The following is a 12,429-nucleotide window of genomic DNA, read 5'->3' as shown; positions in this document are numbered from 1 at the left end:
TGCTATTTTTCAATAGCTAAAGCATAACATGATGCCAACACCAAAATGGGTGCCCGTTCAGAATGGGTTAAGCCTGGCGTCCATGTTATGTAATGTGTGCATTTTCAAAATGTTAATGAGGACCTGAAACATTAGGAACCCGTCAACAAGTAGAAGAGACGGGGAGAGAAAGTGATAGGCAGTCAGAAAAGGGAGTGATGCATCGGTGATGATGATGATGAAGGACAGATGCTCGAAGAGTATGCGTGTAATGTGTGCTTAAAGATGACAGGAATCTGACCTGAACTGCATACCTTCTCTTTAACCCATCAGTCTGCATGACTTAGTGCTGCACCTGTGTGTGAGTGTGTGTGCGTTTGTTTCATTTCCCTTTCAGCTATTTGTGAAGGTATACAGATAACGACCCAGGTTTCGACCTACATATTTAGTTGATCGTTGCGAGTGATTGGGTGCGCAGAAAAAGATGTATTTACTCAAAATAGTTTTCAAATCATTTTCAGTCAATATAATAATAATAAAGTTATGATGATAATAATAATAATGCTTTTCCAAACACAGGAAGAGTACAAATGCATAGCTAAAAACAAAGTCTGCATGCTGGACCGTGATCTGAAGGAATACAAGAAGACTCACCCCGTTTCTGTTTTCCTCCCAGACTTTCACCAGTGAGGGGTGGGAGAGGCTGGACAGCAGACGGCTGGATTTTGAATTTCTCTAACTATAAACTTTCATGACAGCAGAATAGCCTAAGTACAAATATAATTTATGAAAAGCTACTACAGTGAAGTCTGTTCACAGAAGTTGTTGTAGGATATGTGGGGATTATCTGACGAGGTACCATTTGAGGGGGCAAAACCTTACATATACTAAATAATACTAAATTGTTTATAGGGTCAATATAAGTAATATATTTATAGCCTTTCCACAGGAGTATCTTTTTATATTCTTCCAAAAATAATACAAACAGCCAATAGCATATTACAAAGTTATCCCCCTCACTGGGGAAAATTCCGGGAGGAAAAACGGGCACGCACCGGGGTGAGTCTTCTTGTTACCATCTGAAGTTGAACATTTTTGTTTCCCACCATTTTCCCCAACGCACTCAAATTAATTAAATCGCATCAAATGATTGAGGGCCAATTGAACTGTGAATTGGACCGACCAGTTTGTCCTTTTTCTAGCTATGTTGTAAAGCATCCAAGTATCTGCTGAAGTAAGGAACTCCCAGGACATAGCTGGGCCCTGGGGTGTTGGCATGATGGCATCTATGGGATGCCATGAATGTTTGTTATGAACGATATGCTGAGCTCTCTTGACATCACATTGACTCTGTGACACTAGAAGTGCAAACGGTTGCAGAGTGGATAGACTTGACGATTCTCTAACTGGGAAGGTCTTGAGTTCAGTTTCCCACAACAGACACTTAACTGTCTGTTGTTTTATCCCTCATTGATCTGTCTACTGAATGGCTAAAATATTGTTACAACAATATTGGTATAGAATAGGAGCTAATTAGACATCACATGGGTGCAAGCAGAAGAATCCAAACATGGCCTATGCTAATCATAATTATACAGTCTGCATGTAACATGTGTTCAGTAGTGTTTACATAGTGGGCAGTGGAATGACGAATCATAACAAAAAAGCTTGCGTAGGTTGTGCATTGTGTAGAAAATGATGACCAGAACTACCTTAATGATCTGTGAAGCAGATGTATAGAAGTTGTGTCATTATGACTGCATTCATATTAGTTGAGGTTTATGAGTAGAAGTTATATGATATGAAGGCATTCATATCATATAAAACACACTACTAAACTATTATCGTTCACGACGTACTATGTCAGACTATCTGATTAAAATGGAATAAATCCTTGCCGTTTCTTTCTCTTGAGACTGACTGGTCACACTAGACTCTTTTTTTTCACATTCCCCAATGTATTCACGCCGGGGGACCCGTTCGTGAAAATATAGTTTAACCCATTCTGACCTGAGATCAGATTCATATGAGGTTTCCACTGGACACACACTGGTCTGATGAACCCATTCTGACCTGAGATCAGATTCTAAAAATGTCAGTCGTTCTTCGATTATTCAAAAATAGCAGACCTACAAGCTCGTATCGCGCCACTCGGTGGCGCGATATGAGCTTGTAGATCTGCTATTTTTCAACAGCTAAAGCATAACGGGGGGAGAAGGGTCATTAAATTATGGCGGCTGCGGAAGCACTGTGTGTGATGATGGTGACACTAGCAGACCTTTACAGATTTCTCTCCAAACCTGTGCCTTTTTTTTAATTTTGTCATGGTACACCATCAAACTGAAAGAGCCAGGGCTGTAACGACTGCCACGGCTTGATGAAAGACTCTTCCTCGGTTTTCCACTTGGAAGTAGTCGTTTGTTCTTTGCCTTCTTCCCCGCCGTCGCCATGCTTGTTGTTGAGAATGTGATAAGGACGTACTGTATGCGCCAGCAGAACCAGGGCAATGTGGTGAACAGTGCCAAAACTGTTCAGCAAAGAGCTGTAATTAGTCATTGCATTTATCCTTGCAATGAACACGTCGTAGGGGATGTCATCATGTAAAAGAAAAAGGAAATGTAAAGGAAAAGACGCACGTTAATTTGTCGGGTGTTCATTATCGGGCCCGACACAGGAATTCTGTTGGCTTAAAATTGCGTAGTGCGCACAGGGCATTAATCAAAGTGATGTTTTGTGTCTTGTAGAAATCGTGGACGGAAACGCTAAGATGACCCTGGGAATGATCTGGACAATCATCCTACGTTTTGCCATCCAGGACATCTCTGTAGAAGGTACAATTCTCTCACACACACACACACACACACACACACACACAATTTAGGCATTTAGCAGACGCTCTTAATCCAGAGCGACTTACAATAATCAAGAACAAAAGCATGGGAATACATCACAAAAGCATTTATCATAAAACATGCGTAAGCTAAGAAAGTAACAGTGGAATATCTATATTATGAGACTATACATATAAACTATATATATATATACTACTATGCTGTGCTATGCACACACACACACACACACACACACACAGAGCAGGTACTGCAGTTTTCAATGGATAAGAGTTGTCAAGTTATGTAGGTCAGTGTTTCTCAACCTAGGGGTTGTGACCCCCAGGGGGCCCCCACATGATTTAGTAGGGTCCCCACTCCCCAGATGACACTGAAGTGACAATTTAATGACATAAGACCTTTGTAATACCTAAATGAAACGACCGAAGACAATTAGCCCTTCGCTAAACTCCACTCCTAAAGCGAATTGTCCAATGCCAATCCAAATAGTTTACTCAACTGTTGCTGAGTTTGTAGATCTGCTACTTTTTGGCATGTGATTTTTTTTTTTCCCCATCATTGATTGAATACTTTAACAAATTGCAAACAATGCAGCAAGTACAAATGCACAAGCAATTCTAAAAGGATAACACAAAAAGCTCTGAGGGCATGATTCCATTGTGGTCCTATGTGGTCCTCATGTGATGAGATATTTCTTGGATCTTAATTCGAGCTTGTCTTATTGTATTCAATGTCTCCTTGCTGCCACAGAGACCTCGGCTAAGGAGGGGCTGCTGTTGTGGTGCCAGAGAAAGACTGCTCCCTACAAGAATGTCAATGTGCAGAACTTCCACATCAGGTAATAAATGCATACACTCACCCATGCAAGCACCTCATCTCAGCACAGTCAGACATCCACCACAGCATGGTACTGCTGTACACAGTGGGTTCAACTCGTTCTACACTGCAGATAGTGGCGTGTCAATGTAGCTGGTTGTCATAGTGACGCCACATGAAACTGCTTTGTCGCAGTGATGATTCTAGTGGTGATTCTAGTACGCTGACAGGAAATGGGGAGAGCGATGGGGGGGGTGACACGCCGTAAAGGCCGTCGGGATCGGGAGTGGAACCCGCAGCACACTGCCAGACTGGATTACCAGCCAAGGTGGTGATCGGGAGTGGAACCCGCAGCACACTGCCAGACTGGATTACCAGCCAAGGTGGATCGGGAGTCGAACCCGCAGCACACTGCCAGACTGGATTACCAGCCACGGTGGATCGGGAGTCGAACCCGCAGCACACTGCCAGACTGGATTACCAGCCACGGTGGCGATCGGGAGTGGAACCCGCAGCACACTGCCAGACTGGATTACCATGGTGATCGGGAGTCGAACCCGCAGCACACTGCCAGACTGGATTACCAGCCAAGGTGGATCGGGAGTCGAACCCGCAGCACACTGCCAGACTGGATTACCAGCCACGGTGCCCAGACGGCTACGCCAGCCGCCACTATTCTCTCTTTAGTGAAAGAGGAAGTGAGATTGCTCAGGGTATTCTGCTGCTGACCAATCAGCAGTCAATGTGTTTGGGTCTCCTTTTCATATCGCCTTAGCTCGCTTGGAGTTGGAACCACAACTGAGGTGTATAACCAAAACAAAGACTTCCTCCAGCCACACAAGGAAGCTTTGAGAAGGAAGAGAAGTGGTCACGTGACTGGGCTGTGCCATGACGCTTTCATGGACACTTTCATGGGAGCCAAACTACCCGGAAGTTTGGCAGAATGCACTGGAGTCAATGAGAGCTCAGTGACCAGCAACATTATTTATGAATGACTGAGACCTGAAGACATGTAACACATTATTGTCTGCTGTGTTGCTTTTCGATGTGTACACTGTGTACTTTTTATAGAGGTATGGTATCTAAAGAGTACAAAGTACCTTTCTGAACGTACAAAGTATCGCGAGACTTCCCACCGTTTCCTGTCTGGCGGCCAAATCTCACGATACTTTGGAGCCAGAAACGATACCTGCTGCTGTTTAGATCCTCAGATAAAATGATATACTGTGCACTCTGTGCACATCGAAAAGCAAGTGATTAGAAAACAACCTGTGATATGTCTTCTTTTATATTCCTGAACCGATTATATGATAAAAGTCTCAATTGTTCAAAAATAATGTTTGTTATGAGCTGGCCATGTATTCATTGCACTTCCTTGCACATGCATTGCACTTGGAGCTTCCTTGGAGCCACATGTCCCTTGGTGGGATTTTCGTACATTATGGCAATGGCTTTAACAATCTGCACAGGAATTCCATTATGGAGGATGTGCATCATGGCTGCTCTGTTCAGGTATTATTATTATTATTGAAGTAGGTACCGGGTACAATCCACAAGTTTTGCCCAAAGGAAAACCAAGTAGAGTTGAGCCGGTAGCATGTCGTGGGAAAGCACCATGTGAGTAACTGCCACAGCACTTAGACATATGATATGATATGATATGATATGATATGATATGATATGATATAGTACTTTATTGTCAGTTCACACTGAAATTTGTCTTGCGACACAGCAGCCAAGTATGCAGAACACACATACACACATTTTTACATAACACGAAGAACAAGACAATTTACATACATGAAGACAAGAGCAATATCCACCGCTTAGATTATCCTGTTACTCCTGGCTACTACATCTCCTGATTAAGCCTCAAGGTCGACTGGTGGACAAAGGACCTCTTTAGTCTGACCTTATTGCATGCTGGTACAATAAGGTCATGATGGTATTTGTGGAACTGCCACAGCACTAATAGACATATGATGGTATTTGAAGGTACAAAGAACAGCACATGCAAGGGTTGATATTATTCACTCCATGTCAAAACTCCAGGAATATTGCCTTGACCATTGTGACACTGCCCCCTGCTGGATACAGAGCAATATGATTTCACTGCTGGAGTGCACTTTCAAATCACCTGTATTTGGAGTATTCATTTTTTGTATCCCAGCCTCTGTCCATTTGCACCCCTTGTCTTACTCACTGTCTCCCCATCTTAATTTCTTCATCCGTTTCTCACAATCTCTCCCACCTCTTTGTTCTCTCTTTGTTACAAACTGGTAGCTGGAAGGATGGCCTTGCCTTCAACGCTCTGATCCACAGACACAGACCTGAGCTTATCGACTACGACAAGCTTAGAAAGGTGAGAACAATCGGAACACACTATCGCTCGGAAAGATTATCTAAAACATCACTTACTTTGGAGCCGTTTTTACTTTGGCTCTGGAACAGAGGAATACCCTAACTTCTAACAATGCAATTGGTTGTTTAGGACGACCCGTTGCACAATCTGAACAATGCCTTCGAAGTGGCCGAGAAATACCTGGACATCCCCAAGATGATGGACGCAGAAGGTATGGCCTTCATTTTATCGTGTTGGTGGTGGTCCATGTCACCTGTATTATTTATTTGTCAGAATGTCACGCAATTAACTTGAATAATCAGATGTAAGTGTTTAGTAAAGTGCATGTGTGATAGATATGCAATTATTGTCTGACATAACTAGGAGAGTGTGCGTGTGTGTGTGTGTGTGTGTGTGTGTGTGTGTGTGTGTTTCTCCCTGAAGTCCAATATGCATGTCTTACTTTATGCAGTTGTTTGCTCCAAGCTCCTGACTGACTATAGCAGGAAATTATGAAAGCACAGCTACATCAATGGAATGACCACCCCCCCATGAATGTACCATAGTTTTACCTCTTATTATCTGTAGCTCCATGTATTGTATACTGTTACCGGCTGCATGTTCATTCCATTGACCTTTGGAATGTCCTGTCTGCCCCCTGTATGGGCAACATTTTGTTTTTGCAAATGTCTGTCTGTGTTATAGCCAATCTAATATCTGTCGTGTCTGTGTTGGCCAGTCTAATAATATCTGTTTGTCTGTAACTAAAGTATAAATCACCTTTCAGTGTAGCGGTGATACGTTCTGTGTTCTGTTCGGTAGATGTATGTGTAATCACCAGTCCTTTGTCTTGCCTCCATGTGTGTGTGTGTGTGTGTGTGTGTACTGTACATAACCACGGTCTTGCCTTCGTAGACATTGTGAACACTGCTCGTCCAGATGAAAAGGCCATTATGACCTATGTGTCCAGTTTCTACCATGCCTTCTCTGGAGCTCAGAAGGTACCAAACACCCCCCCCCCCCCACCACCTCTTGAGTCCTCAGCCCTTTAACCCGCCGATACTAACACCTCTGTGTGCTGCTGTTCTGTCCGGCATGGCCTCTGTCTGTCTCTCTCTCTCTCTACAGCCCTGGGATGGCCCTGGGCCTAGCTCAGGAACCTGGATGTGTTGGGACACACACATAATGCACACATACAGGCGCGCACGCACGTCGCTCATGCGCACATTTTGAGCTCATTACGCTGGTAGAAGCAGTAAAATGTGTCCCGTAGTGGAGATAGGACTGTGTTTTCACAGCGGAGGTGTGAAGTCCATTACTTTGACATAGTGTGATTACTGTCTGTGGGGTTGTAGTGCAGATCGGTAGACAACGGTATCTGGGCACGTGATCTGGAGTCTTAATGCTTTTTTCCCTTTGTTTACCGTAGTTGTTTACTTTGTTCAGTTGCATTTTTTTTCTTCCATTTCTTTAAATGGGACAATTACATTCGATTCTAAATAGTTAACATTTAATTAAGATTCCTTTTTTGGACATTTCCTTGAGTCACACGGTGTCTATGCTTAGGCTACAGACCTTTACCTTTCATATTTTGTATATGAACTCTCCTCTGCTCTCCCTGTGGGCCTTTGATAGGAAGGTAGCTTATTTGGCTCTTCCTCCTCTAATTAATTATCTTCTTCGTTTAGAAGTTGTTTGTGTGCCACAGTCTCAGGGGAACTGTGGCACACACCTGACGTTGCTACTCGAGTCTGAAGTTTTAGAAACAAGTTATACATACGTGCACAAGAAGATTATTTTATATTCCTAGCCAAAGTTTTACTGCTTCTATCCGCTTTGCACTTTTATCACCACCGTAACACATAAACCCCAACCACAATTAAGAAAGTTTGTTAGCACTTGTATATGCACTCGTATGTGTGTATGTAAAGTATAGTAGTGTGTCCCAAACCCTGCGCTCGTGGCTCCAACATCCATTCGCTCGTGGAGTGGACCCTTAATGTCTTTCTCTCCCTCTCCCAAGTCCTCTGCTCCCATTTCTCTCACATCCAAGCCCCTCTAAACTGCTGGTGGTGGCGTTAAGGGACCCTGCAGCTAAGGAACCAAGGAGCATCTCCTGAAAACAAACACAAACCTCTCACACGTCTCCTTACCTCCCCCACCCCTAGCTTTGGGTAGCTTTGGCTTCACTCTGTCTCTCTCTCTTCTCTCCCACTGCCACCCTCTCTGAACCTCCTGCTGGTTGCTGGGTTCTCTCTGTCTACTGCCACCCTCTCTGAACCTCCTGCTGGTTGCTGGGTTGTGCGTAGACATCGTAGGCACACTGAGGCCAGATGAGAAGGCCATTATGACCTATGTGTCCTGCTTCTATCATGCCTTCTCTGGCGCGCAGAAGGTGAGCTCTGCCATGCTCCGGCTTATGCTTCAGGCTCACACACACACACGCACACACACACACACACACACACACACACACACACACACACACACACACACACACACACACACACACACACCATGCCTTTACACTGTCACTTCCCATTTCAAAGCTTTACACCCCTACAGACTTCCTAACATTAACCATGCTTCCCACATGTGATTTTACAATATTATGACCCCTGCTGGATTTCCTCCAAGCATTTTAGTATTATATTGATTTTGAATCTCAGGTAATTTAGAAAGTCATGCTTTGTTGTAAAAGCTTGTACAGGTGTGAGTGAACCACACAACACAACACTTTCCAACATAATAGTGTATTCCATCGCACCACACATTAAACATTAAATGGTAATTATACCTGTACTGGATTAAATTGTGCCTAAACACCACATAAAGAACATATTGACACTATCAAACCAGTGTAGTACGATTTTGAATAATAAATAGTGAATACACAGAGGAGGGGTAAATATAAAAAAAATCATGGTGAAGGAGATTTGGAAAAACTATGCCCTGTTCTTTTTACGATTGTGGGAAACAATGGTTAATGCAACTTAATGTCTCTTCAACCATTAACACCAAATGACACTTTTATGAAACACTTCTGTGAACTGTCATTTTGATGTAAATATTATAAGAGTTATTACATACTGTCTGAATTATAGGGGAATTTTTTTTTTTTTTTCTTCTACCGATTACTCACCCCATAGAGACTAGGGGCGGCAGTGGCTCAGGGGTAGAGTAGCCAGTAAAGTGGCCGGATGGTAAACGCAAGGTTGCCAGTTCGAACCCGGGCTCCCCCAGAGTTGGTGTCAAAGTGTCCTTGAGCAAGACACTGAACCCCTAATTGCTCCCGATGTGCAGGTTGGTGCCTTGCATGGTTTCCTCCGGCATCGGTATGTGTGTGACTGGGTGAATATAATGCACAATCTATGTAAAGCACCTTGGATAAAGGCGCTATATAGGTGCACTCCCCCCCCATGGAGACATAAAGGAGACTCTTTGTGTCTCCATAGGGAACCACCGCTGGTCAAATTATTGGCTTAGGAAAGTGACAAAAACAAAAGAATATCCGTTAATTTAAAATCTCCATGGGGTGAGTAATTGAAAGGAAAACGTCATTTTGAGTAAGCGAGGTAAATGTTTTTTTCTGTGTGGTTACGCCTTATAGTTTATATTCATTATGATATTACTGTGCATTGTCTTGAATATATGAACCCAAATAGTCTATGGAAGCTTTTTAAACACCCAAGTACTTAACGGAGTCAATATAAAGTCTGTGTCTGTGCTGTTTCTTTGTTCCAGTGGTACAGTAGTGTAATATCCTAGGCAGACCTACTGCTGGTGACCACAGCGCTACGCGTCCTGTAACTAGATGTATGGACCGACCGCTCCTGGCTCTCCCCAGGAGACGCATGTCGTTTTTGAAAAGCACAGAGTGATAACTAGCACATTTTAAACTAACCATTGGCAGCCAGAAGCATGTTTCATTAGCTCGTATTTAGGGCTAAGGCATTGGATTCAGCCATATATCTTTGCATGTTTTTAGGTTTTATTTTTTTAAAGAAAAACAACTCGTGCCTGGTCATGCGTTTTAAATACATTATGAGTCACTGCTTGTGTGTGGAGTGTGTGTTCACTCAAACACTAGAGTTGAGAGCAGTCATTGAGCTAACCATGTGTATGCAAACCCTGATGGAGGCACTAATGATGAGCAAACAGAAATGGATATTAGACAGTTTTGTGACAAATGTACAGTATTTCAGCTGTACTGAGAAAAGGTCCCACCAGCTTTGTTTGGGTGGAAAATAAATGCACGTAGATTGTTACTGCACTCACTGAAAGATTTGTGTGCTTCACTGATGGTCTTGACTCTGTCATTTAGTCAATCAGTATGAGCACTATTGACTTCTCTCCTTCTGTGATAGGCTGAGACAGCGGCCAATCGCATCTGCAAAGTGCTTGCTGTCAACCAGGAGAATGAGCACCTGATGGAGGACTATGAGAAACTGGCTAGTGATGTGAGTACACACACACACACACACACACACACACACACACACAGGCCTAATTCACAAATCTCTTCTTAAATTTCTAAAGTAAAGACATCTGATACATTAAGGCACATCAACTGATTATGAACCAGGGACCCACCACTAGTGGCGGATATCGCCAGGTACCTGGCGATGCGATTACACATCGTTTCCGAGGGTCACGATTCGATTAATCCCGATTAATCCTGATTAATTGGGCTATGTTACGATTCGATTAATCCCGATTAATCATGATTAATCACTCACTGTTAATCACTCAGTCACTGTGTGACTAATAAACAAAGTGCTTTATAATGATTATGAATATATATATTCTTTCACAGTGCATGTTTTTAACTCGAATCTTTGCTTCTGGGGGGGTCCATAGAAGAAAATATTTTCAGATGGGTGACCGTGGCCAAATACAGAACAGCAATAAGCAGCTTTCTTTAAAAAAAAAAAGAATGAGTTTGTACAAGCATACAATAAATATATATTAATAATGACATAAGATGTCATGTCATAGAAATACATGGGCAGGATTTCGGTTGAGGTCAGCAGCACTCAAATTGCCTTTATTCTTTGTTATTCTTCCTTATTCAGGGATTTAATTTTCAGTTACTGAAGTGTCATTAAGGAAGCTTTGGGTCAGTTCTTGAGACTATATGTTGCACTTTTCTGTTTGTTTGCACACATTAAGGAGCATTTGGTTTAAAGTATTTTACAAGTGTATGGCAACATTTTGGATTCTATGATGTTGAGGGGACACGGGAACTCGATACAACTCACAACGTGTACAAGACCATACTGCCCACTGACATCCAGAGATGCAGTCAAGACAACCATCCCGATCCCGAACACACGGACAGCTGCCCATGCACTCAGAAAAGGCGACTAGAATTACGAAGTCCATCGGCACTTTTATTGCAAAGGATTTACGTTCACATTCGGTCGTGGGGAGCGACGGATTCCGGGCCATGTTAGCACTTTGGAGCCACACTACATCGTCCCATCTCGGCCACATTTCACAGGCGGTCGATGGTGTGAGTTTTATCGAGTTCTCGTGTCCCCTCAACCTCATACGATCCAAAATGTTCCCTTTCTGTCATCTTTTTTCTCTTCCCCTCCGCGTTGGTAACTCGTTGTTTTGGTTGTTGAAAGCTAAAGCGTGTGCGAGCGATGTGTGCGTCACTCTAAACAGTCCGGTACGACGACGCAGCGCAGTCGCAGATTAGTTCCGCCCTTTTGCTCCGGTAAAAAAAATACATTATATAATCGATGTTTGACATTTGTGCATCGATGAATTATCGCCCATGATGGCATCGCGATTAATTGACTAATCGATTTTTTCCCCCACCACTACCCACCACCCTGACTGAGAATCAAGCTGGGGACCACTGTTGTGTTGGGAGGGGGGGCTATGGGTGTGGTGTGGTGGGAAATTAACCTTCCAGATTAAACCTGATTCTGTTCATTGCAACCAATGTGTGAACGAGCAAACATGACATGGGCACATTTCCTTATAATGGTGACTCAGCTAAGCAATCCGGTTTCCCTTGAGATTCTAACTCTCTTTTCTGTAGAAATTCTTGACGTCTGACTTCCCAGTAACTGATAACATTGATGCGTCATAGTACGCCTACATCATACTTTCTTACAAACTAAATGCATGGTCCACAGGGACCACATGCAATACCTTCAAGGACCACCAGTGACCACCAGTTAAAACCACTGCATTAAGGCATGATGGGCTATTCTAATCAATTCGTTGTCTTTAGACGAGTAGAAGTGTTATTTTTCATATTGGTCAATTCTGGTCATCTCCCTCACTCTCAGAGTCCCTCTGCAGCTTAGAATGGAAGCCTTTGGGCCTTAGGCTAGTTCGCCTATTAAATCCTCACCAAAATGAATAATTCCTTAGTTATGTTGTCAGTAGCATATGTGTTAGTTCACACTGTTGTTCGTCCCAAAT

At 43.1% G+C, this 12,429-nt stretch overlaps 1 protein-coding gene across 2 annotated transcripts in view; it reads left to right on the top strand.

Moving 5' to 3' along the window:
• actn4 (actinin, alpha 4) overlaps positions 1–12,429 on the top strand; it is a 78,513-nt gene that overhangs the window by 46,458 nt on the left and 19,626 nt on the right. The window contains exons 4-9 of one of the 2 annotated variants that reach the window (XM_083773847.1): positions 2,724–2,810; positions 3,579–3,666; positions 5,928–6,006; positions 6,136–6,217; positions 8,295–8,380; positions 10,353–10,445. In XM_083773847.1, coding sequence (XP_083629973.1) covers positions 2,724–2,810; positions 3,579–3,666; positions 5,928–6,006; positions 6,136–6,217; positions 8,295–8,380; positions 10,353–10,445 — 515 coding nt within the window. Of the gene's footprint in view, positions 1–2,723; positions 2,811–3,578; positions 3,667–5,927; positions 6,007–6,135; positions 6,218–6,900; positions 6,987–8,294; positions 8,381–10,352; positions 10,446–12,429 lie in introns of both variants that reach the window. The other variant, XM_083773846.1, reaches the window with a different exon arrangement.

This window comes from Protomyctophum parallelum (assembly GCF_964188405.1).
Source record: "Protomyctophum parallelum genome assembly, chromosome: 9".
Classification (NCBI taxonomy): Eukaryota; Metazoa; Chordata; class Actinopteri; order Myctophiformes; family Myctophidae; genus Protomyctophum; species Protomyctophum parallelum.
The sequence above is the reverse complement of the archived record's forward strand: the minus strand, read 5'-3'. Positions and strand labels throughout refer to the sequence as shown.